At 38.3% G+C, this 27,375-nt stretch overlaps 1 protein-coding gene across 1 annotated transcript in view; it reads right to left on the bottom strand.

The window, feature by feature from the left end:
* Nucleotides 1-27,375, bottom strand: part of Svep1 (sushi, von Willebrand factor type A, EGF and pentraxin domain containing 1) — a 200,233-nt gene that overhangs the window by 4,567 nt on the left and 168,291 nt on the right. Inside the window, exons 39-46 of the mRNA XM_047525742.1 lie at nucleotides 25,670-25,895; nucleotides 22,410-22,565; nucleotides 16,816-16,879; nucleotides 13,462-13,635; nucleotides 12,080-12,256; nucleotides 9,466-9,636; nucleotides 4,987-5,082; nucleotides 3,087-3,182 (exon numbers count right to left, since the gene is read on the bottom strand). Of these exons, the coding sequence (XP_047381698.1) occupies nucleotides 3,087-3,182; nucleotides 4,987-5,082; nucleotides 9,466-9,636; nucleotides 12,080-12,256; nucleotides 13,462-13,635; nucleotides 16,816-16,879; nucleotides 22,410-22,565; nucleotides 25,670-25,895 (1,160 nt within the window). The remainder of the gene's footprint in view (nucleotides 1-3,086; nucleotides 3,183-4,986; nucleotides 5,083-9,465; nucleotides 9,637-12,079; nucleotides 12,257-13,461; nucleotides 13,636-16,815; nucleotides 16,880-22,409; nucleotides 22,566-25,669; nucleotides 25,896-27,375) is intronic.

The raw sequence follows: 27,375 nt of genomic DNA, 5'->3' as shown, positions 1-27,375 counted from the left end.
ATAATCTAAAACCAACTCCCCACCGTTTCTGCTCGCTGATATAAGAAAATATTACTCCTTTTTAGGGGAATGTTGGCTGTCTTAATTAATTCATCATTATTTTTACTTCCCTGTTGAAAAGCCTAACAACTTACTTCTTCCTTAAAATGTCAGGGTTCCATTCTGGGTCACTTCTCATGCCACCTATCTCCCACCCAGTCTTATGTATTCCCCCCTGAATGCTTATCATTGATGACTTATGAATCCCTAAATTTGATCCAGCTGTGCCTTTTGGAAACCTAAATTATCACACAGCTGCCTACCCTTGAATTTCCACAGACCCACCACCACCCCCAAACTCAGTATGCCCTTCCTCTGCTCCTCACTTAGCCACCCCACCCCCACCCCAAGCCTGTGTCTCCTGGCTTCTCTAGCTCAGTAAATGGCACCACCTGCCACTCCTGCGGCCAACCTGGGACCAGCATTTTTGACTCCTCTTGGATCTTTAGCCCCACAGCAAATCTGTAACCAAGTAACATTTCTGCTACTTTTCCTCACTTTTCTCAGTTCCACTTTTGCTTGGTGATTGTTTTTCAGATGTTGTGACTTCTTGTCTCTTCTGCTTCTATTACCTCCCAGTTAATCTCTATTGTAAGTCTTGCTTTCTGCCATTTTCCACAGTGTTGTCCAAATCTCTTCTCCAAAAGAAAATCTGATTACATAATTTGCCTGCTTAAAACCCTCTTGCAATTGCTGATGGTCTCAAAGCATAATCCAGCATCCTGCACTCTGTACACGCATGTTTCCTGATCTGACGCTGCCCATCTTTACCGCTTCATTTCTGGTCAGACTCTCTGTTTCCTCTGTGGCAGAGTACACCTGTGTGTTTTATGCCCCACTCCTCTGACTAGGATTGTCTTCCCAATGACTCACTTGCTCTTCCTTAGATTTTAAAACTATGAAGACTTTTCTGAACCTGGACACTTGGTCAGAGCCCGTTCTCTAGAATTCAATGAACCTCCCTTTTACATCTTAGTTATGCACTTACATGCCATTCTGCATCCCTTCCCCTTTTCTAGATGACATCCTGGAGGGAGGAGTTCCTCCTGCCTTATATCCTCTATGTGCTTAGTACTCAGGAAGTGCAGGTAAGGTCTGTGCTGAGATCTTGATGCGAGATTTTTAAAAAGGAAAACTACAGGGCTCATTGTCAGCAAGGAGCTTAATCTAGTTAGAGAACCAAGGAGTGAAAAGAAATAGAAATAAATCAATGGGGCTTTAAACTACATGATTCTAACTGTGCAACATCTATAGAAATACAATGTCAGAAAATAGATCATTGTGATAAGAGCAAGTTTGGAGATAGGAGGAAACTGGGACAGAGCTTTGGAGGCTGAGTAAGGTTAAAATAGGTAGAGGAAAGAGGGAGGCAATTGGGGGTAGGGAGAAGGGGCTCCCTGGGGTGGGGGTAATGAGGAAGCCATCATTGCAGAGGTCAGTGTGTGACTGGTGGGATGGGAAGTGGGTTGTGCTCTAGCTGTATTGAATCTGGTCAGTGCAGCATCCTATATATCAGAACTCAGACTGGATGCGGAGATAACAGACAACCATCCTAGGTTCTTAACCAGGACAAAGAAAAGCCAGAAAATGTATACACATGATATTAAGCCTGGAAATGGAGCTGAGAAAATCAACTAGTAGATGCTGGCCATGATCCAGAGAAGAGGTCTTTTACTAGCTGGTGATAGTAGGGTTTTCGAGGTGATACTGTGTAGGAAGGAACAAAAAGAGATGCTGTTGATCTCAGATGAAGCAGAGGGAGAGTCAAAAACAAGTCACTCATTCAGAAGATTGGTGCCACCTCTGAAATGACAGGATGCTTGGAGAAGGGCAGGGGGAGTGTGCAGGTGAGTTCAATTTTGGGTTCAGGGAAAGTGTGGATAAATATCTAAGTGGATTCATTTTAAACAAACACTATGTAGATTGCTTTAAGAGCCTCGATAAAGTCTTCACATTTAGCCTCCAGGATGATTTTTCTTTTTGGATTCACGGAAGGCTCAGTCTGGTTTTAGGCAGGATGAAGCATGTAGGATTTTGCCTGTGATGTACTATCATTCACTCTCATTTCCATGCTTTACTCTAAAAAAGTCCTGGTTTGGAATCTAAGTTACGTGGTCCCCTGAGCCTTAGTGCTCATGAAAAGTTCCAGTGTCTGCAAGCCTGTTCTACTTTGAATTTGACCCACAGAAGAAGTGGTATAAATGTTTCTACTGGAGGGATAGTAGAGTATCAAAGTTCACACCTAATAAATACAGAAAGCCTTATTCTTTTGACAGATGCTTAAATTTTTAGAACATTAAAAAAATCCTGTCATTTTTAAACTAATTTATGTGACATTTATTGAAATACCTATTATATTTGGGCACTATGCTGGGCACTGGGGATATAAAGACGACAAAGAAACATCTCTGCCTTCAAGTGGCTATGATCTAGTGGGGAGCCAGGACAAATAGACAACCAAGCAGTTAAACAGATGTCAAAGTAAAGCAGACTAAATGCTATATTTAAGGCAGGCAAGGGCTGTTTAGGGGACAGTTTTTTATTGTTGTCTATGGTAAGGAACTATCTCATTGATGAGTTTGGTTTTCCACTTTAACAGAAGTCATATTCATTTATGACCTCTTTTTCCCAACATAGTAATCATGAACTAATTTAACTTCAGAGAGGTTGAAATAAATTTTCTGAATCTCTGCAGAATGTCTTGCTCTACAGGCTGTAAAAGAGTCAACGAAGGTGTTTTTCTTATGCTATTTTAGGGCATTTCCTTTTCCTTTTTCTTTTTCCTTTTTTGTGGTGCTGGAAATCAGAAGGCTGGCACTGTTCCGCCGAGCTGCACCTCCAGCCCAGATGCTGCTCTTTGGCACAGGCTCCTGAACGGTGTTTGTTCAGGCAGTCATCCAGGTCATCCTTCCAAGGATGGTCTTGAGAAGTCCGAGAATCTTTGGAAACCTTTTGTTTCAGCACCACCTCTGGGCCTCGGTTATACTCGTCCACATCAGGCTTCATGGGACCAAGCCACCAAGAAAATAAACTGAATGGAAACCTACCTGTATGACAGCGGGACCCAGTCCAGCCAGGCGGGCAGTCACACTGATAAGGGGCCATGCAGCGACCACCATTCAGACAGGGAAGAATGCATATTGCTAAAAAAGAAGGGAGTTGAAAAGAATTTGATCAAAATGCACATGCTCTGATATGTTCAAGTATTCAAAAGATGATTTTGGGGCCGAGTGAAACCTTGCATGACCCAGTAGAGAATCTTCCTGTATGTGTTCTGCTTGCTAATGAGAATCACTGGGAAAACACAATCAGGAAAGTAAGTCTGGATCCTGAGCCAGATATAATGATGTCCATGCCAAATGCACTCTTTGGGTGGGGACACACTGTAATCAATGTCTGCTAAGTGCTTTGCTTCTACTCTTCACCAAATAAGTGGAACGATCTTCATTTATCATCATTTCAAATTTCCATGACAAATTATGTTAAATGCTCTAAGAGGGTTTGGCTGCCTTGAGGCTCTTCTTGAACTAAATGTGAGAATGTGAATCAGATGGACTATACTGTAGGCTAGCATTTGCAACATTTTAATATTAAGGGGACAGTGTGCCTTTGATTTTCTAGGAGTTGAGGCCTGGTGGTGGTAGAATCAGATTTCTCCTACATCTTCCATGACAATCATTCCTCCTACTGGAAGAGACAGAGTTGATTAAAAAGATGTGAGATTGTCTGTTGTCTTGCTCCTCACAGTGTAGTTGTCTAACCAACAGAACTGGCTTTATTCAGAAGTTGCCTAGAAGTGTGGTCTCAGGTCCCAACCCAGATTCATTGAATCAAAATCTGCATTTTAATAGCATCTTCCAGATAGTTGGGATGCACATTCAATCCTGGGAAGCCCCGGTCTCGTGCAGAAGGACAGGCATATGCTTAGCCAGCCCTGTTGTTGGGGTGACCCAGAGTAAATGCTCTTGGAGTCTTTGGACTCTTGGCATTATAGCAGGTTAATTCTGGGGGATCCAAGTAAAAAGGAACAATTGAGGGAAAGGAAAAGGAAAAACATAATCTCTCTTCTTCCTTGATTATTTTGAGAATACTTGCTAGGGTGAGTTGTTAGCAGCCATGAATTAATTTTCATCATACATTTCCCCTTATAGAGTAGTTTAAAAAAGCATGCTTATTATATTCTAGAATCTTATAAAATGCCTGGTCTTAGAATAAACATACAGACCAATGACCATTGTATTAATGACTCAGCCTGGTTTATATACACCTGTTGTACTGAAACACCAAATCATTTCATTTTTATATATTGAAATACTGAAACAGTGCAGTTGAGACATTTATAACCAATTTTAAAACAAAGACACTTAAAAACATTTAAAACCAATTATTTACACTCCTATGGAAGTTGAAAATCAAAGACATTTTTGTTAGGATCAAAACTCTAAATTGATCTACCAAGTATTGCACAGATTAAGAGTGACTACTTTCCTTATTTTCTTAATCAGGAGGAACTGTTCCTAATGACAAAGAGTGAAGGGTGGGTGGCAAATATTCCTTGCAAAGTACAATGTAATGCAATGCTGCACATTTATACTGATTTTAGCAGCAACTGGCATTGCCCGTCACAGACCTAAGAAGAGGGAAGAAGGGCTGGAGACCTCATCTTCCAAGAAGACCCTTGGAAATATGTGCCAAGAGGCCTGTGAAGATGACTGGTGGGGATGTTAACACTGCGTTTTCAAGATCATTAAAAAAAAAAAAAATCCAGATCTTCTGCAGACCTATTGGCCTGTTGGATCAGCCCTATGCACTCTTGTCAGGTCTGCTAAGAGTACTGAAGCCAATCAATTCCTCCCAACAGTGTAGCCAGTTCATAGGCGCCCCCCTAAGTCGGCAGCTTCTAGGCCCATCATCAGAACTCAAAGTAAGATTTGAGGACAGACTTACGCTCTTCACAGAGACGTCCCATCCAGCCATCTGGGCAGGAGCAAGCGTTTGGGCGCTGGCAGACACCTCCATTCTGACATGGGAATCGACAGACAGCTGGAAGGGAAGCAGGGTGGGTCATAACTCTAGTGAATTATGGAAGGGTGGTAGACAGAAAATAGGATTGCACATTCACAATTCATTACATTTCCTGGACTCAAGCTTTAAGGAAAAGCAACACAACCAAATCTCAAGAGGTAATTTCAACATGGAGAAGTGTGACATTTTATTCACTGTTACCAGTGCAATCTTCCCCCTAGCCTTGTTGAAGTAGAATGGATGAAAATTGTGTCTATTTGAGACTTACAACTTGATGCTTTGCTATATGCAGACACTGTGGAATAGCTACCACTGTCAAGTTCATTACCATATTTGACACTTCACACAGTGAACACTGTCTTTCTCTTCTTTTCCTTTCTTCCTGATGAGAACACTTAATGTCTAGCCTTCTAGCAAATTTCAAGTATACCATACAGTATTGTTAACTAGTCACATTGCTGCTTATCAGATCTCCAGAACTAATTCATCCTGCACAACTGAAACTTGATACCCTTTGACCAACATCTCCACATCTGTCCCCACCCCACTCAGCCCCTGGCAATTGTATACCTTATTCTATGAGTTTGACTTTTGGAGTCTACACAGCAGTCGGTTCGGGCAGCATTCATCTTCCTGTGCCTGGCTTATTTCACTTAGTGTAATGTCCTCAGGAGGGCCCATGTTGTTGCAAACAACAGAATTTCCCTCTTTTAAAAGACGGAATAATTCTCCACCCCACATTTTCTTTATTCCTTCATTGACGGGCAGGTTGATTCCATAGCTTGGCTGTTGTGAAGAAAGCTGTGGTCACTGGAATTTTGAGTTTTGATCATTCCTGGCAGAAATCTCAGACCTAGCTCACCTAGACCCTTGCAGCTTTCCCTGGTGCCATGGCGTTGGGTGGTTCCATGGGGTTCAGAAGTCATGTTTTTCTCTGGATACTATTCTTTCTCTCTTCCCTTTGCTCTAATCCTTTCCTGCTAAATGTCCTTTCCCCTTTCAAGATCCAGTTGGAAGTCTCTCTCCCTCTCTCTCTCTCTGGGACACATTCCCTGTCTCATCCCCAATTTCCAAGCAAACAAGTTGTGGCTTTCTTCTTCCTTGTTTCCCAGCATGGAAACATAATGGGCGTCCACTGTGTGTGCTCGTGACAATAAATCGCCTGTCCCACGCTGGTAGGTGTCTGTGTTACTCCCTTCTATTTATTTTTCTACTTATCTTTAGATGATGATCAAAATATCTGGTACAGGGATTTGTGTTTTGTAAATGCATTTTTGTCGAAAAAAATTTCTCTGATTCCCAAATGGATTTTTGACCTTTCTCTTGTCCCAAAGGACATTTCCCAGGGTCTTAGAAATTAAGTCTGAAGTCTCAGTGAAGTCTAAATGAAGTCTGAAGACCTCACAGACTCCAGAGTAGTGGGTATGCTTTGGGGACTGGGTTAAGCCATGCGAGAGGCAGATGTGGCCCCTTACAGTGATGTGGCTCCGTGCAGTGGCACAGTCCCCGTGCCCTTGGGCCGCCGAGCTAGGCTGGAGAGGGCTCCGTAGGGTTAGCAGGCAAAGCAGCTTTCACATGAAGGCATCCCAACTTCTACGAATTGTAGGTGGATCCTCTGGTCTATTTCCAAAGAAGCTGCCACAGTGTTCTCCCCGAGCGAGGTCTGTGGTGCACAAGGGAGCCCCCTGTAGCATCCTCTCCAGGTTCCCCTGGTGGGGAGTGCCTGGCCCAGGAGAAACGGGAGTCATGAGTGGCCTGACTCCAATTCCTTCTCAGTCCTGAAGCACGGGCCCTTCTGTGACCTGTATATTCAGCTCTTCCCTCCTATTTTCTCTTTACCCAGCAGAGAGGGCTCCCAAGGACTTGGGATACAGGAGGAAAAAAATAACAGTGTGGGGACGAGTCGGGCAGAGGCAGCGAGGGGGTGTGTTTCCAGGTGCAGATCAGAGGATAGACACACGTATTACTCAGGCTGCTCTCCTGGGGACTGGGAGCTCATGGAGTGAGACTGGGGTGATTTTAACCCTTCTGAGACATTCTTGGCGATGCCACTGGCCCTCAGTACCTTCTCTCTCTCTGTGCCACGCCTCTTTCATTAAAAAACCCTCACTTTACATTCCTCTCCAACTAACCCCAAATAACCCAGTATAAATCAACTAGCTCATCCCCTAACCTGTAGCAGACACCAAGTTAATACTCTTCCCCTTCCCTGCAGCCCAAGTTCAAGACTGGCTTGTATGAGTTTGCAGCATGTCTTTCCTTTTCCTCATTCTTCAAACCACAGTAATCTGACTTCCGCTCTCAAAATGCCCTTAAACAGCTTGAGCTTACTCTCTCCTGTCTTCCTAAATGTCGAATTCAACATTTGGCCTATGTTTCACTTGTCTTCCCTAAGTATGAGCCATGGTTGGCCATTGTTCTTCTTTTTAAAAAATCTCACTTCCTTTGGGTCCTAGGCCACTACTCTCTTCTGGTGTTCTCTCACCTCGCTGGCTCCTCCTTCTCATGGCCCTCCTTTCCTTGCTGACCTAAAAATGCTAGCATTGTCCAGGGTCTCGTCCCTAGCCTTCCCATCCAATATATTTTTCTGGTGTGTGTGTGTGTGTGTGTGTGTGTATGTGTGTGTTTGTGGGTATGTGTGTGTGTATGTGTGTGTGTGTGTGTGCATGTGCACACACACACACATGCTTGGGCATAATGTAGGTTCAAAGGATACAAAGTGCAGATAGAATGAACAAATCAAGAGATCCAAAGTAGAATACCAGGACTATAGGTTCTACTGTTTTTGAGACTTTTGCTAAATGAGTAAATTATAGCTGTTCTTGACACAGAAAAGTATACTATATGAAATAGTGGATTTGTCAGTTTGCTTCAATACAAGAACTGTTTTGCTATCTATATGTATCTCCTGATCATGTTGTATACCTTAAATATGCACAATAATTTTTTAAAGAACAAAAGTATAGGAAACCCTAATATACTTCTATGTATGATTCCATGCCATTCATAAATATATTCATATATATAATATACATACACACATATGTATCTCCATATATATGGATATATATAAGAAATACACACATATATATAATTGATACATCTATATATGTGCTAGAGATTTCATATGTATATTATATTCTATACACAGACAACATAAATCCAATTCTTTCTTAAATTTCATTTGGGAAAATGTAAAGTACAAATAAATATGCCATTCTATATTTCCTCTTTGCTTCAATCCAGCCTGCCTTTTTTTCTGGATAATGGTTTTAAGACCAGCTCAGGATTTAACCTCCCTGTTAAACAGTCCCAGATGCTCCCCAACCCCCACTGTCCTGCCACAAGAGAGGCCAGTTTGGACCACATGGGCTCTCGGAGAAAGCTCGGTATCCCTCTCTCATACTCTGTACCACGCTGTTTTCACTTTTTGGTACAAATGATCTCTTTTGGCTCAGAGCAGTTGTTCATGTGTGAAAAACATCACAGAAACCCAGAGCTAGCCCAGAGGCTTTGCTGCAGAAGCAGTTCCAGGGCTCAGGTGGAGGATGAATATTATGGGCTCAAGATAGACAAAAAGAAGCTCAGGTAGTTCTGGGAATGTGGCTAGGAAGTCATTTGAAGGAGTCAAGGTAGGAGGGGACAAGGTGGTTTAGAGGGTCTAGGCCAGGGGAGATACCCCTTCCAGAATGTTCAAAAATAGCTGACTATCTTAAAGCAAGCAAGCACACAAACTTCCTTTTGACTTCTGACCTTAAGTGAAGCAAGAGTTCCACTTGAGGGAGATGTCTTCGGCAGTCCTCTCAAGGAAATGTCACACATTCTCTCATATGCCATGGGTTGGTGACCTCATTCCTCACTGTTGCTTCCAGACAATTAATCTCCTTTCTCCTCCAATGACCCTGCCTCTTTTGAAGCTCATGCTGTTCACTCACTGACTTCCACAATTCTCCCTTCCACCCAACTCATAAGGACTTTGGCATTTACACCCCAAATCTAAATCTGACCATTGTTCACATGGACAACCCACCCAATGACTTGATTATTTGTTTAGTTTCTTAGTTACAACTGACTTGTTCATTACCACAGTACTTCGCTTTGAGGAAAGTGAAATTATTATGATTTCTAAACCATCATATTTTATCAGAAAGTGTAAGTTCTAGAGGGACATACTCAGGTATCTCATCACATTTTCCATTTTATAGAATTTCAGACATGGAACCCAAGAGTTCTTTGTGTCCCCTTTCAAGCACAAAACATTAAGGAAAATGACACAACCAGTGAGAGAAAATTTAAAGTCAAGGCAAAATGAAGTAGTGTTCGTATTAATTACCAGTCACACCAGACTTCTGTACACATTTCCCTGCAACTTTACCAAGAAATAACCAAATATTTCCTTACCTCTGCAAGTAGGGGGTGATGTCCATGTTCCATTTTCTAGACACACGCTCCTTAGGGAGCCCTCTAGCATGTATCCACTGTAACAGGAGTAGGTGATCATGTCCCCATATTGATAATGTGCGCCTCGTACAATAGCATTTTCTATGTGAGCCGGGGGCCCACATGAGATTTCTACAGGGAGACAAGACCACACACAACATCATCTTCAAGACCAATTAATTTAAAGAGCAAAGACAAAATACATAGGGTAACATTTTTACCTATGTAATATCTAGAATACTAGGAACTGAAAGAACAATCTGCTGTTGTTTAGCATGATTAGAGGTATGAATGTTGAAGGGGAGCTTTTTATTTTTTTTTTTCTTTTGGTACCAGGGATTGAATCCCCAGGGGTGCTTAACCATTGAGCCATCTCCCTAGCCCCTTTTAAAGTTTTCCTTAGAGACAGGATCTCACTAAATTGCTTAGAGCCTTGCTACTGTTGCTGAGGCTGTCTTTGAACTCACAATCCTCCTGCCTCAACCTCCTGAGCCACTGGGATTACAGGTGTGTACCACCATGCCCAGGCAAAGTTGAGCTAATTTAAAGTAAGGAAAGAAGTTGGTAGGAGACCAACAATGAACTCTTATAACTCACCCAAAAGGTGTCTGCAAGAGAATGCTAGAGCAGGATGCTTATCAAATTAGAAGAGGAAAAACAGCAGGATTATAGTCAGAGTGATTGTTTCAGAGCGAAGCCCATGAATCACAGTGCTACATATCTCATTGGGAATGTGCTGGGGGCAGTGGCACACCTGTAATCCCAGAGACTTGGGAGGTTGAAGCAGGAGGATTGCAAGTATGAGGCCAGCTTCAGCAATTTAGGAAGACCCTCAGCAACTCAGAGAGACCCTGTCTCAACATAAAAAATAGAAAGGGATAGGGGTATAGCTCAGTGGTAGGTGCCTCTGGTTTTGATTCCTAGTACAACAAACAAAAAAGCACATTTCTAGACTTTCTGGCTTATGAATTTGAATTTTACATACTCTCTCTGGGTGATTCTCATGTACACCAAGTTAAAATCACTGATTCATAGGGATAAATATCAGAGATTGGTGAATAGAACAAGGAAGCCTGCTTCTCAGGGGAAGGAAGGATATTTGGTTCTAAGCCAAAGAACTTCCGACTAACAGAAAATGCAAAAGAGGATTGAGGATAACAAACAATAGTAGAAACTGTCTCCTCTCCAAGGCAACCCCTGACCCTTTCAAGAATATTGAGGAATAATTAAGCATGCATGAAAGGAACATTTGCAATAAGAGCACGTTTCTTCTTTCTCTTTCTTCCAGTGGCCTGAATGGATGTCTCGGGGAGCCAAGACCAAGGTGAGGATATGTGGGCAGAATGAGGCCACTTGGCCTGCTTTCCTCCAGTCTGGTGGCTCTGAACTAGACTAGGGGGCCTATGGGAAACTTCAGCTTATACATACTTAGTTCTTCCCATTCCATTAGGGGTAGATTTTGCAAATTTTGGGCACCCAAGTCCCAGTTAAACATCTAGCCTCACATTTATCTTGAGTAAAAAATAACTTTGGAAGGCTGCAGTGAGCTACCAGTCAAAAATTCAGGGGGCTTGGGCTATTGGGTATCTCTGCCTGTCTGGAGATATTGCTAATACAGTATACACCTATTTACTTATTCTTGAAAACAAACCCATAAGATAGGTATTACTGGTGCTATTAACAAATGGAAGTCGCAAGACTCTAAGAAGATTAAGTGCTAGGCATACGTTTAGAGTTTAAATTTTTGAGGACAGAATTAAAACTCAGGTTTTCACACGCACATTTCTTATTTCATTAATTGGGGTGTGAGTGCTCTGAGGATGAAGATCATTGTGGGTGGAATATATTCCAGAGCCTTGCATATGGTTCAAACCAGAGAATATTTTTATTGATTGCCGTTGAGGGAACAGCGGGGCTAGGAAATGCATATTAAGAGATGTCATGTGTTATCACAAGCTAGCAAGAGATGTTGCCAGACTGGTGTGCAATGCCACATCATGAATGTATCAACATGGTGCTAGTCCTGTGTTTTTCCAAATTGTGGTTTCTGGACCAAAAGTATTGACAACACCCAGGAACTTGTTAGAAATGCAAATTCTCAGGTCTCATCCAAGACCTGCTGAATCAGAAACTCTAGGTATGCCCCCAGTAAACATGTGTTTTAGAAAGTTCTCCAGGTGGTCATGATGTAGGCCTAATTTTGAGAACTGGCATGGAACAATTTTTGTATCCATAAAGCACTTATAGCTTCCTAAAGGATAGTTTGGGGACAATGTGAAAAAAATGTACATTTTAGTTTAATTTCTTGCTTAATTTTAGAAGAATACACCTCCAAATTGGCTTAGTGATTCCTGATCAGGTAGGTTTTAGTTTAATTCTGAAACATTTTCTTTTTATGTTTGGTATTTAAAGATTTAAAAAAAATTTTTTAAACATTCATTCGTGAGATGCTAACTAGGTAGGGTAGCACAGAGATTAAATGTCTACAATCAAGTAACTTGATTGCAAAAAACTTCACAAGGATGGGAAAACATTCCATGCTAAGGAACTCACTGGGCTCCACCCAGTGACTTACTTTCACATCTGGCACTTGTCTGTGTCCAAGTCTCATCAGGGTTGCAGGTTATGATTCCTTGGCCCTGGAGCAGGAAACCTTCCCTGCACTTGATAGACACGTTCTGATCAACATAAAACTCCTTTTCAGAAAGCACAGCATTCTCAGGAATCACAAAAGGGACAGGGCATGGATTTGCTGTTAAAAAGAAAAGAAAATGCTAACTGTTTTTTTTTCCCTCTTAATTTATTTCTTTAAAGGCAGAGTAGAGTTCTACAGCAGATGGGTTCTCAAAGATGGCAATATGAGTCTTAAAAAGTATAAAACTTCAAACATTAAATGCAGACTCCTTTTGAATCACATGAGATTATTTGTAAAGATAAAATCAGAAAGGAACTGAAAAAACACCAAGTTACTTAACTTCTACTGCAAGGTCCTATAAATCTAAGAAAGGCTGATTAAATAGTTGCCTAAAGTTATGGTCTACAACATTAAGATTTCTTTTTTATCAGCACTGGGGAACAAAGTTATACTAAAAATCCAGGGGTGCATCAAATATTCCCCTAATATTTGAAGACCATTAAGAACAAAGGGTAAATTCATCCCACTATCACTTTGCCTTCTTTCACTCAATGTCTTCCAGAAGGAAGGCACCACAGAATCATCAGCATTTCTGTGTGAGTTGGACATGAGTTCAGACCCATACTGCTATGAGCAGAATATTCGGACATAAACTGGGGAGTTTGCAAACCTCATTTATAAAGATGGATTCAGTCCTATAGGTCTGAAGAAAACATAGGAAATGATGATGGGCTGGCTCAGGGCACATGTGAGACACACACTTATTCCAAGCCGTTTCCATTTTTCTGATTTTAAATGGGCACAAAGTAAGTCCTGGTTAGTGATGTTGCTTCTGCTGAATCTGAAAGCCTCCGTTATTGCATTATGATTTTTAATCAGTATCCAGAGGTCTGTCATCTTATCTCTTACTTAATAATGGTTTTTATTCAAGTGTTAATCTCTCCTTTATTTACCATATTTACCTATACTTTATTATATTAACATTGCGCTTCAAACAGATTTTCTTTCTTTATCCCTTTCTTATCTCCAATAGAATTCACTATACATTTCAGTCAAAAATTTCTTCATGAAGGTGCACTTTCTCTTGGTGCCTTGAACTTATAATCAGACAAGGAATCTGATAAAAGCCTAATTCCTAGGATGTTTTAGATAATACCAGCAGATTTTTTTTTTAAAGACCTCATAAAATTTGGTTTAATAATCACAGATTTCTTTCTCTTGGTCAATCTCAGTTATCAGTGGCGTTTCCTCTGTTTTAGATGTATGGGATGCTAATAATGAAGCTGAAACTTGTTAAAATCTTTCCTAAAGTCAACACACACGTTTGCAAAGAGGAACTGGGTGGCTCCAAGTTCCATGTTGAGTGCAGTGTGCCTGAGGAGGCCCTTGGAGGCTGTAGCCTCTGTGGCAGGTGTAGACGATGCTGAGTCCAGTGGTGGTATTTTCCATGTCAACCTTCCCATTCTGGAACTCAGACGGGGCTGCACACTTGGTCTCTGAAAGGAAGAAGAAAAGTCTTACATTAAATACCTTTTCATACCTTCTTTCCTTCTTTTTGCTTTAGTTTGTTAAAGGTATTCAATAATAATATATATAAAATGTGGAATAGTTGTACAAAATAAGATAATACTCGTTGATGGAGGAAAAATAGCACACCTAAGTACTGGACTAATACATGCTCACAATTAAAAATTGCTACTTTGTCTCTTTACTCCAGCTGTCTTTATGTGTATAGTTAATAATGCTGGGGTAGTGGGGTCTGGATGAGCAGGTGGGTAAAAGAAAGGAATCTCATGTGTTAAGTTGATGCCATGGTCAAGAATTTTCCATATAATAACAAACTTTTTTTTTATAATACTTAAAATGTAAGCTCAGATAAATATACACAATGCATATTTATCAGTTACATTTGAATACCAGATAAATAACAAATATGTTTTCAGAAGTGTACCTTAAAGATCATATGGGACACATTTGATTAAAATTATTTTTCATCTGAATGAAATTTAACTGAGTGTCCTATGTTTCTTTTCTCTTTTAAATCTGGCAGCCTTATATAACACCAACTCTGAGATTATCTCAACTAATAGTTGAAGAAAAGTGAGTCTCAGAGGGTTAAATAATTTGGTCAAGGTAATAAAGCTTGTAAGGAGGGATAAAAGATACATTAATTGGATAGTAAGTATTGAAAACAGGAAACACTGAGCTTGGGGGAAATAGCATTTTAACATTAACATTAATAATTTACATGGCTTTTAGGGCTATGCAAACTTCATATACTGCTGAGATCCCATTACGAAGAATGATTTTGCATCAGTGAGAAATGTTATTACCAGGAACATGCTATGAAGAGCTAGGATCACCCTTTCTAGAATCTTAAAAAATGGACTTTAGTCTTAATTTTGTAATTATTGTGGAAGTACAGGAGGTGGTTTAGACCAGTGATCCTCAATTTTAGCTGCACATTATTGTCCCTGGGAAGCTTTTATGCCTAGGGTCCTATCCTAGATAAAATGAATCAGAAGCTCTGTGTAGTGGCTGGGCTTCTGGTATTTTATTAAAAGCTTCCCAAATAATTCTACCGCTAACTCAGAATTAAATGTCCCTGAATTGATACTAGCTGATTTTGGGTTTCTTTCATACTGGTTAATCTTACATGTGCCGTTGACCAGGTATCTTAACCTTGGCTGTTCTTCAGAATTACTTGGAGATCTTTAAAAGATGTAGGTGGTGGGTCCCAACCTCAAAGATTCTGATTGAACTGATTTAAGGTGTATTCTACTGGGAATTTTCAAAGCTCTCTAGGATATTCCAAAATGCTGAAGTCTAAAAACCAGAGACCAACAGCAGTGGTTCTCAAACTTTAATATGCATGGGAATCCTCTAGGGATCTTGTTAAAATGCAAATTTTAATTCCGTAGGATTGGGGTGGGACCTGAGATTCTGAAGTTTGAACAGGATGCCAGGTGCCAATGATATTGCTAGTCTGTGGGCCATAGGTTGAGAAGCACTAGTCTAGGAAACCCTACAGACTTGTATGACTTCTCTGAGATCTGATAACAGACACCAAGTTTAAAAATTTGGTAAATTATATAAGGCTCTTGCAGATCAGATTGCTTGGTATGCATACTGAAATATTTATATTTTATATGCCTAGGGAAAAAAATCATACAATGAAATATATCAAAATACTAATAGTTTTTATCCCCTAAGTGGTGGGATTAAAAGCTGTCTATTTCTCCTTATTTGTGTAACCTAATTTCCTGAAATTAACTTGTATGATGCTGTTAATTTAAGAAGAAGAAAAGAGCCCCAGGGAATGTTAAGATACACACAGTCTTCTATTACTGTCTTTCATTTCTGAGATGAACACTATGCAAACCATTGTCTTTGCAGTTTGAGCTAAACCTGCTGCAAAACAGAATCCCCTTCCCCACACAACACCAACCGAGGTCTCCAATGCCAAATGTGCATGATTCCTTTACATTCTGCATCTCCCTCCTCCACATATACATACACACACTTTTGGATCATGAGCAGTGTAGATCAAAATGCCATTATTAGAAATGTCCCAAGTATCAAATGAATGATACTTTTCTATGGCTTGAGATGTTACTCAATATTTTCTTTTCTTTTCTTTTTTGGCGGTGCTGGGAATTGAACCCAGGGCCTTGTGCTTGCAAGGCAAGCCTTCTACCAACTGAGCTATCTCCCCAGCCCTCAATATTTTAAAAATGTTTTTCTATATAATCTTTATCTGGAGATTTTCAGAACTAAAAGCAGTCATTCTCCACTGAATTACTGCCATATAGTATTCCTTAAAAGGCTTACAATTCCCATATACACAAAATTATCTCATTCATCTACCTCTGAAAATATGGTTGAAACTACAGGGAACAAGGATTTAAGTTCCTGGAATGCTAGCACCAGCTCAGCCCTGACTTGAAGAGACAGTGGGTGGCCGCTTCATTTCTCCTAACCCCCACTGACTCTTTTGTTAGTCAAAGAGACCGAAGTGGATCATCTAAGAGGCCCTTCCAGCTTGAGAAGCAGACAACTCCACCAGGATTATCTACAGAAAAAATAAAAAACTAAAAAACTTGCCACTTGCCTTGGTTTAAAACGACTGTCTCTAAATATGTTGTTTTTTGGTAGAGGAAGTACATGAGCCATAGATTAAGAAGTCATGTGGATTAACCTACCTGTTGCCAAATAAACCCGGTTGTTTTCATAAAATGAGTTAATTCAACATTGCATATAAACTGTGAGCATTCATTTATTTGACAGATATCCCAAAAGCACTTTAAAAAGATGCCTGCTTTGCCCAGTATTGCCACCAAGAAGCAACTGTTCCAAAACGACTTCTAATTGTGCCTGTTTTTGGGGAAAACTCACAAAAATGCAAACAAACAACATAATTAATTTCCAAACAAAATATTTGCCATTTCAGAGCGGGTGTTTCATTCTAATTAATCGTCAATTTCTTCTTCAATTTTTGAATTTATTGGTCCAGTGTCCTTGAACAAAAGTCCATTAAACATTCTCATACTGTCAATGGAGTTAGTTTGAAAAAAATTTCTTAAATTACAAAACTGATATATAAAGAAAATGAAGCCACACCATTACCTTGTGTCCTCATAATCATTTTTGGGAATATGAAGTGTCATCTAACTTACTTTGGCAGGTTGCTGTTCCTTCACTCCATTGTTTGTTCTCCTGACAGACACGTTCCCTGTTCCCCTGTGAATCAATGGAGAGGGTTCACCAGCAAGACCAAAACTCCGTAATAGAAAGATGATAAGGGAATGAAAGCAACCTTGGCTATGAACTTCAATGGTTCAGCACTGGAATGCTAAGTAAATATATCCAAGTGAATAGTGTAAGAAGTAGATTTAGACTCTGAAAAACCTACTCATCAAGTTACTTCAAAATTTATCCCTGGAAGACTAATGTAATTAAGGTACAGACAAGTTGACTTCACCTTCCATTTAAATGACAGTTAATTATAATCTGTAACAAAGACTGACAAAGAATGGATTAGAAAGGCCAAAGAAGTATATTTGCTTAGTATATTTCAAAAATACTTTAAATTGTATGTATCTTTCAATACCTGAGAGGTACAGCAAGGGATATGAGATATCATATTGATATGAGGACTAAATTTTTCAATAGTGTAATTTATCTATTTAACATAAACTTAGGTAGGGTTCACGCATTTAAAATTTTAAATATTCTGGATAATGTCATTCTAAAATTTACTTCCCTGCCTTCTGAAATATAATTTTAATGAAAAATTATTTCTAATTGTTATCTGAATTTATTTTTCAGTATCATGTAGCCCTTGAGCACTATAGGATAGGTGGTTAGCTTCCTGCAGTTATTAAGCTAAAGTTCTGTTCTTTGATGCCTCAGTATAATTTTTATGTCTTCTTTGCTTGTCGCTTTTCTATTATAACATCTTGCTATAATCATTTGTGTTCCTAAGGGTAACACTTTTTCCATGCATTTAGTTCCGAATATATTGGGATAATAAATAAATAAACATTAATAATGTTATATGTTAAAAAGGCTAGGTTCTATGTAATGTCTTAAAGGGTTTGACTCTAAGTCAAATTTATGAAATTCAGCACATGAATTCCATGACATTTTTTCATTGCATAGAGGCTTACACATTATATTATTATGAAGTTGTGTTCCAGATCAGTAAGGTATCTGAAAAGGAATTATTCCTTTACTTAGGCTTTTGTCTGAACTGACCTATCTTTCTTATTCTCCTTTTCAAGGGCAGTTTTTTTTGAGCTCTCAGTTTAATTAGTAATAAATCTTTACCTGTAAATGTTCCCATTAGCCTAAGTGGGATAGTTCTGATCTGACTTTCCAAGAAAAAAATTATCTATAAATTAAATGACTCTTAAAAACATGTTTTCATCATTTTTTTCTTGAAATAGTAAGATTTAAGTAATAGTAAGTAATAGTTCATTATTAAAAAGTTGCAAGATCTAAGAGAAAAATAGAAAAATTTCCAGGATATTTCATCTAGAGATGAAATTGTTATCACTTAAACTTTTTCTATGCACACGAAAATATACTTTTCTACTTGTGAACTTCCTTTTTATTAGTGTAGAGGAAGTAGATGACACACCTTTAACACTAGCTTCCTAGCCAACCAAGTTGCCACCTATTGAGTACTTCCAGAGTAGACTGTATGCTAGCAGTTAAGTTTAGCAAATAGTCCAGTATTTTTCCAGTGCTATTTTTCTTTGTTCTCTTTTCTAGAATGATTTGAATAATAAATATTCTGTATGACTGTCAATTTTTATTCTATTAAAATGCAAATAAATAATCTGTAACTATTGACTTAAAAAATTAACTACCAATCTGTTGGCTCCCTCCTCAGCAACTGCAAAATTCACCGTGCACTTCCTTCTTTCTTTTTCTCTCTCCATCCCTTCCTTACCTTGTTTTTAATTAATTAAACTGGAGCTGTAGATCATGTTAACATTACACTTTTTACCTAAGGTATTTGGTTTTTTTCTGACAGCTTAGATACTTGTATTGAGCCTTAGAATCATAAGACCCACTTTATTGTTCATTAGCAGTGATTTTATAACATGGCCATGACATTTCTGAGTTCTTTATTTTGATTTATCCTTCAGTTGGCATTAGTAATTTTTTCCCCTAGCATTTTGCATGCATAGTAACATTCTTGAGATTTAAATAGCTGGAAAAATCTTTATAGGTAAAGATTTATCAGTAATTAAACTGAGAGCTCAAAGAAAACTATCCTTGAAGAGGAGAATAAGAAAGATAGGTCAATTCAGACAAAAGCCAAAGTAAAGGAATAGCTCCTTTTCAGATACCTTACTGATCTGGAACACATAAATGACATTTTTTTTACATAGTAGAAGAATTTAACATGACTTATATTCAATGTCTGAATTGCTTTGTTTGCTTTTGGTAATAGCACAAGTACTAGAAGTGACGATAACAACTATTCTATACTGAACTCAGGAAATGAATGAAGGTCAATGCTTGCCACTACCTTTTAGTCCCAGGTAGCACAGTAATTTAGCCAAGGTGGTTATGGTATTTCTACTATAAATATTGGGAAATAGAGGTGCAGAAAGGGTTGGTCCGTGCCCTGCATCATTTAGTGGCAGAACAGAGAGACTGTAACAGACTTCTAACAGGATTAAGATCCCATTCTCAATCCCTTTCCCAGCCGTTGACCTTTGGCATCTGTGGTGCATGTTAAAAATGATAAGTGAGGTAATGGATTTAATTATGCCACATCATATACATGTATCAAAACATTACATCATTACCTTGAAAGTATACACAATTATGATATGATAATCAATAATGGTATTAGCAATAAATTTTTAAATATGCACCCCCCCCCATGACCCATTTGTCTCAGAGGATCTTGACCTAGGAATATATAACTCCTTTTCTTTTTCCAACTTCTCAGATGATTCTTAAGCAGGTGGCAATGAACTGTATTTTGAGAAACACTGAATGATGTCATAGAACAGTGATTCTCAACCCTGGCTGCACGTTATACTCACCTGGGGAAATCAGAGAGAGATACTGCTGTACCAGATGCAACTCTCAGAGATACTGAATTAATTAAGCTGAGGTAAGAACAGGAATTTGCATTTTTAAAAAATGCCATCTTATGAAAAAATTCTCACATTAAAAATAACAACAACAACAACAACAACAACATAAAGAAGATACTTCCCTGTAAACACCAGCCAGTTAATCCTTGAATTCAAGGTCAATCTTTTTTCATCTGAGCCCCACCCCCTCCTACCACATTATTTTAAAGCAAATCTCAAACATCATCAAATAATTTAATAGTAATATGTTCAGTTTGAATCTCTAAAAGATAAGCGTTCTTAAAAATTATAAATACAACAATATTATTGCACCATAAAAAGCAATAATTTCTTCCTATTAATAAAATGCCCAGTCAATTTCAATGTTTATATCCCAATTATTGCACAATTTTTTAAATGTATTTCCTTATTTTTTACAGTTAATTTGAATCAGGACCAAAGCAATGTCCACACATTTAGACTAGTTTATACCCCTGTGTTGCTAATGTTATGTGTCAAATTCAGTTCTTTTTTGGCAGGACTGTGTGGCAAGTTATTTTCATAAATGAGGTTTTGTGTGTGTGTGTGTGTGTGTGTGTGTGTGTGTGTATTTAATCCAGAAGCATGTGATGCCTAATGTCTCTTTCATTTTGTGACATCAGCAACTATGAACCATCAAAACCTAGATCCAATAATTGTTGGGGATTGAAAATTCTGGCATCTAAATTCTTTCACTTTTTAAGTAGAATATTTTTATAAAGGTTAACTTCTGCTAGTCTACTTGTTAGTTACTTGTTCGTCCAGTTAGCACTGAAAAGATAGTACTTTCCTTTTAGTTGCATGTTTTCAAAATAATGAGTGTGTTCATGAGCATCTACTAATAATGGCACTATGAGTTTCATATTCTTCACAACATGTTTGAAGTGCTTCGGTTCATTGACATCATCATCCTTATTTCTACTAAAATGGTCTCACCTTGGCCTTGGGGAACTCCAATCCATTGGTTCCAGAGGCCTTTCAACTTGTAGTCTTAGGTAGACTACCTGATATGTGATATGACAACAGTTTATAGGCAATCTTTTACAGTCCTTATCCCAGACCTGGAATCAGTTCATTTTTCCAAGCAACCAGACATCAATATTTTTAAAAAGTTTTTTAGGGGATCCTAACATGTAGCTTAGAGTAAGAACAATTGTTATTGTACCTCTCTTAATTTTGTGCACCAGGATGTTTCCAAAAAAAATTATCTACCTCTTCAAATTTAATGAGTTTGTTGTAGGATGTTTAAAAAAAATTATCACTATTCTTAATAAATCATGAAATTAGTACTCTCACACAAAGAAGCAGCTATCAAAACCAGGAAAATATGCCAATTGCAATCAGCCATTACATTATCACCATTCTTTCTATTCTCATTTTTTAGCCTTTTGAGGAAATAAACAAGATTCATAGAAGCCTGATTCCAGCTTTCATGGACCCAACTTATGACAGTTCCTTGATTGCATGATCAGAAAATAATGGGTCATATTACATAGATTTAAGAGATCACTGGCAATGAATACTTCTGCAAAAACCATATTAAATTCCACTGTGAAAAATAAAGACAGGAAAGAAGAATTTCCTGAAAAACCAGATGACAGTCTTATGTAATGTAAAGCAGGTCTCTTAAACTGAAGGTTTGGTGCTAAGATAATGCTTTCAGCAAACAGGGAGACCTAAGAGCTGCTGATGGCTTTTTTTTTTTTTTAACTTACTTATTTTTATTTTTACAGACTGCATTTTGATTCATTGTACACAAATAGGGTACAACTTTTGTTTCTATGGTTGTGCACGATGTAGATTCACACCATTCATGTAATCAAACACGTACATAGGGTAATGATGTCTGTCTCATTGCACCATCTTTCATACCCTCGCCCCCTCCCTCCATCTCATTTCCCTCTACGTAATCTAAAGTTCCTCCATTCTTCTCTTAACCCCTATTACTATCAAGAGTGGTCTTAAGAATAAAGGTGGTGGGGCTGGGGAGATAGCTCAGTTGGTAGAGTGCTTGCCTTGTAAGGACAAGGTCCTGGGTTTGATCCCCAGCAACCCCCCCCCAAAAAAAAAAAAAAAAAAAAAAAAAGAATAAAGGTGGTATTTGGTTAGAAGTGCTCTGAGGATTTTTCAGGCCAGATGCCATATGGGAATCTGGCATCTTTATCAAGAACTTACCAATGCATATGAACTCATTGTTTGAGAAAATTCTGACTCTGCCTGCCTAAATCCTTGTTGTCACCTCACTAGCGACAAGTGGACTTCCTTGTTGCAAAGTGTGGTTATCAGCAGGCCAAAACACATGTGTCAATGGTCAGTTGAAGTAACAGTAGGTATTTGTGTTGGGCAAACTTACTTCCTCTTCCTTTTCCACAGCTTTTCATTTTTTTTTTTTTAAGTCAAGACATTCTGCATTTTAAAATTCTACAACCCCTTAACTATTTCTTGGAAAACATTAGTATATAAGGCAAGAAAGCATAATAGGATCTTTTTTTTAATTTAGGTCTTAATTTTTTACAGACTATAATAGGATCATTTAGGAACAAAGTTGGTGAAATAAATTTGTGCTAATACCAAAATATTCCCAAGTGTATCAGAAAAACAAATTAATTCTAGTTAAACAATTTGCTTACCTCTAATTCATAGCCAGGTTCACACTGATACGTAATTGTGCTTCCAAAGGTGTATTTACTGCCGACCACAAATCCATGTTCTGGACTTTCAGGTTCCCCACAGGAAACTGGGCTGCAGGACTCGTCAGAAAATGGTGGATCCCAGGAACCGTCAGGCTAAGTAACATAAATAATAAGTTGTCTTCAGGAATTAAAACATGAGTGGAGAAGTTTGCAAATACTGGTATGTGGCAGAATAATTCCCAAAATGATATCAAAAGGATGTAGAATTTGACTCTACTTGTGCTCTTATTATTTGCAGCTCTAAAAAGCACACACTAATTATCAGATGGTCTTCACACCATCAGTATTTTTAGACCGTTCTTAAACAGATAAAATAAGCATTTTCTTCTTCATATAATCCATTAAAAAAATCAAGACTACCAATCAGTATTATTTCATTATAATGCATGAGGACTGAATGACTGATATAAATATTCCAAGACTTATAATTAATGCACCTTATATTTCATATGCTTCCACATTTTAATTGAAAGTTTATGAGACATGGCAACCTTTAGGTGGACTGCTCAAAGTTTAAAAAGGTGGTGTCCTTTTCTCCATTTTAACATTAATACTTGAAAACATTCTATCATTTATTTTGTAGGGGTCACATAGTAAAAAAAGAACAATTTTCTTTAAATATCCTTTCTTTTTTTTTTTAACCACCACAGAGTTAACATTTTTTCAGTCTTGTAGTTGAGTAAAGTAAGGCACGCACAGTTGTTTCTTTTAAAGATTGTTATCTACTGCTATGATACTGTGTGTCAATTTTATTTCTTTTGATTTTGTCAAAGATTTTGGTTTTGTCAGAGTGATTCATTAGTTATTCCTTTCTCCAGTGCTTTACAGGATCCACTTCTGACTCATTTTTTCTGTTCCATTCATTTTTCCTTCTATTTAATTTTATACCAATACTACACTGATGGGAGTTTGTTGTTGTTATTATTGTTTTTTGTTTGTTTGTTTTTATTGGTAATGGGGATTGAACCCAGGGGCACTTGACATCCCCATTGTGCTACATCCTCAGCCATTTTTTACTTTTTATTTTTATTTTGAAACAGGGTCTCTCTAAGTTGCTGAGACTGGCTTCAAACTTGTGATTCTCCTGCCTCAGCCTTTCGAGTTGCTGGGATTATAGGTGTGTGCTCAGCAAGTTCTGTAATTATGTAACAAGTCTTAATTTCTGGTCCTTCCTTCAGTATTAACTTTTTAAAGTTTGTACTGATCTCTTCACCTATTTATTTGTTCTATGAACTATAGAATCATGTAATTACCTTGTAATAAAATATTTCTAGGTACTGATATAATCTTATGCAATTCGTGCATTTAAATACTTAGAAAGGGTTTATTCTACTTTTGAGATCAAAAAATTAAACCAAAACCAAGTTACGCAAAGGACGAAGGTCATACTATGTATGGAAAAAGTAATGATGGTTTTAAAAAATAAAACACTGAATCAGAAAAAAAGTCACCAATATCTAGGGTACTTCAGGGTACCTGGGGGACTACCCAGTCTGGAGAACATCACTTTGATTCCCTTAGTATGGAGGGACTCTGCTTCATTCTGACAGTTCTTGCAAGAAAGTCCCCCCTCAAGCTGAGCCTGGTGGCGCATGCCTGTAATCCCAGCAGCTCCAGAGACTGAGGCAGGAGAATAGCAAGTTCAAAGCCAGTCTCAGCAACTTAGCGAGATCCTAAGCAACTCAGCAAGACCCTATCTCAAAACAAAACAAAATAAATAAATAAAAAGGTCTGGGGATGTGGCTCAGTGGTTAAGCACCCCTGGGTTCAATCTCTGGTACCCCCATCCCCAAAGTCTCTCTTCAAAAATTTCAGCTATACATCTAAGAGAGGTCTTCTGGAACTAAGCAAAATTTGAGAGCATGGTTAACAATGGCAGTCACCTGACCTGTTCTCTGTGATGATTCTACTTTTAGGTATGGCAGCAATCGATCATTAAGTATGCATAACTTAAAAATGGAAAATCCAGAGGAGAATAAAATAATTCTTGAGTCCCTGCTACATGTCAGGCATGTACTAGAAACTTTACATACATTAAATTATTTGATCCTTTCAATTACCACAGATTTACAAAGAAAACAAGCTGGAGGAATATAAGGTCACGGAACTTATAAATGTTTGAGATGGAGATCAACCAAAGATACATTTAATGTGCAAGTCATGTCTACACCATGCCACAGTCCCTCCCTTACACCCACCCCACCCCAAGTCCAGCAGAAGATGAGTGAATTAATGGTCATCTGACTTTTCTTTCCCTGACATACATTATAGAATCTAGGAGAAGGGAATGTGCTAGGGAAGCCTGCTATCTATGGTGCTGATTCATACTTGTCAGCTAAGGAAGTGCCGAAGTCAGGTAAAATGATAAAATGTCTGTAACGAAGACATTCATGACAAACTCACCACGATTTTTATGCTCAAAGGAGTGTCTATGTGGGTTGGGGTTGTGGCTCAGTGGTAGAGCGCTGGCTGGGTACGGGTGAGGCACTGGGTTTGACCCTCGGGCACCACATAAAAATAAATAAATAAAATAAAGATATTGTGTCCATCCACAACTAAGGAAAATATTAAATAAAAGAGTGTCTACAGATATAAATCAGCCACAATCTTTGGAAAGATCACCATTTGCAGACACAAACTCATGCATAATTTCCTCCCCTTGTCTGGCTTCTCACAACCACCATACAAGGTATGTATTGTTACACATATCTCTTTTCAAATAAGGAAACTGAAGATCAGAAATTTAAAGGAACTTTCTTAAAGTCAAACAAGTCATAAGTAGCAGAGGCTGGATTCAACTCTAGTTTTCTGTCTGCTTCTATAAACTTTGGGTTTTCTACTGAAACTGGAAAATTTAGCATGACCCATGGCTCTTTTTTACATGACACTCATTTGAGGAAAAATAAACCCTAAGTCCCAAACTCCAAAACCCAAACTAAAACCATTTATGGTTAACTTGTCACAAATGTCCTGATGGAGATATTTTAACATTTTACCTAACTTTAGCACTTTATAAGTTTCAAAATGAGAATTTTGGGAAGAAAGATACATTATTTTATTTTCCAAGAAACTTCTTAAATCCTTTGATGTGAATGAAAACTTGAGGCATCTTTTCTTCTCAGGACAGGAAGCTGCTCATTTTATCACGATGGATATGTAGGAATTTGACTTTTATGCTCCAATTAAGATAGTCTTACCTGACATGTTGATATGTTAGCCCCCTGGTAGGCATACCCTTCTGCGCATGACACAGAAACTTGCTTATTCACAGTGAAGTCTTCTCCATGAACAAGAATGCGTGCTACGTTTGAAGGCAGAGGACATCGTTTAGGACTGCAGGAGATTATCTCTGGGAACCAATGACCATCTTCCCCGCAGGTGAATGTATCTATATCTGCATCCATCACATAACCTTCTAGACATCTGCAATGCAAATGCAAAAATGAGTGTTGTTTAAAAGCACAATATAGTTTCTGACCCATTTTTGGATTTAAGAAACTGTTATAAGGCTCTGTAGACATTTTATGTGCTACATCAAAACTGATTCAAATGGCAGGTAGACGGCATTGCCATGAAAAGACATTAATATAGAAAAGATGATCAGATTAATCCTTAGCTATGCACATTCAAGATTAGCTAAGGCTAAAGTTACTTTAAATGTTGTTGATGTTATTTTTCTTCACTGTGAATAATAGCATTGTTAAAATCATTTTTATCCTAAAAACAGCTCGCAGTTTAAGAAATTACGGACGAAGCTCAAATAGACTCATCTACTGGTAAGAGTATAACATAATTAATACTTACTAAGCATTTACTTTGTGCTAAGCACTGTTCTAGTCCCTACATAGGAAATTTCTTTCAATCCTGATTATTAGTATTACCAAGTAACTGCAGTATTAGTGTTTGAGCTCAACTCAACCTGGTTCCCATACCCTCTATGATTTTTAAAATATGCATTTACTTATTCAATAAGTGTTTACACAGTCCTTGTTAAATTCTGGTCACTGTACTAAATGCTGTACAAATATCAACTCAAATTCTAACACACTTAGGAATAGTGCTATGAGTATCTTTATTATCTTTATTCCCATTTTGCAGATGATGAAATTTACAGCAAAGAGATCAAGTGGATTCCTCAAAACCACACAGTGACAGAATGATAGAGCTGATTTCCTACCTCCTATGAAGGCAGTGTAGCTCAATAGTAAATCTGAGGACTCCAGAGGCATTCCACTCTGTAATCCATACTTTTACCATGATTCTAGACTGCCTTTTAGATTAAACAATTTAATTCATTAACACTTATTCCTAGATAACATTCTAAACATTTCACAAGTTTCCAGGAAAGTTAGGTGTCAGAGACTTTGCAAATGCATAGTTATCTAATTATCGGATACTAAGTAAAGATCTGAAAGATGATATAATCAACATACAACAGGGGACAAAAAGCACATCTTGAGAAGTAGGTGGCATTGTGGCTTCTCAAGATCCCTGACATACCAACATCCAAATGGAAACTTTAAAAATATGATTCTAAAGCAAGGAATCATAGTTTTTTTTTTTTCCCCTGCTTGGTGTATGACTCTTTAGCATCATTATCATTTCAGCCCTCTCTTGGATCTACTGATTGCTGCATTTAGGAAGGTGAAGCTAAGATGTCCACAACAGCCAGGCATGGTGGCACATGTCTGTAATCTCAGCAGCTTGGGAGGCTTAGGCAGCAGGATCACAAGTTCAAAGCCATCCTCAGCAAAAGTGAGGCACTAAGCAACTCAGTGAGACCCTGTCTCTAAATAAAATACAAAATAGGACTGAGGGTGTGGTTCAAAGGTTAAGTGCCCTTGAGTTCAATCCCCAGTACAAAAAAAAAAAAAAAAAAATGATGTCCACAACAGAATGCTTA

The sequence above is a fragment of the Sciurus carolinensis genome, chromosome 14 (assembly GCF_902686445.1).
Source record: "Sciurus carolinensis chromosome 14, mSciCar1.2, whole genome shotgun sequence".
NCBI classification, from domain to species: domain Eukaryota; kingdom Metazoa; phylum Chordata; class Mammalia; order Rodentia; family Sciuridae; genus Sciurus; species Sciurus carolinensis.
The sequence above is the reverse complement of the archived record's forward strand: the minus strand, read 5'-3'. Positions and strand labels throughout refer to the sequence as shown.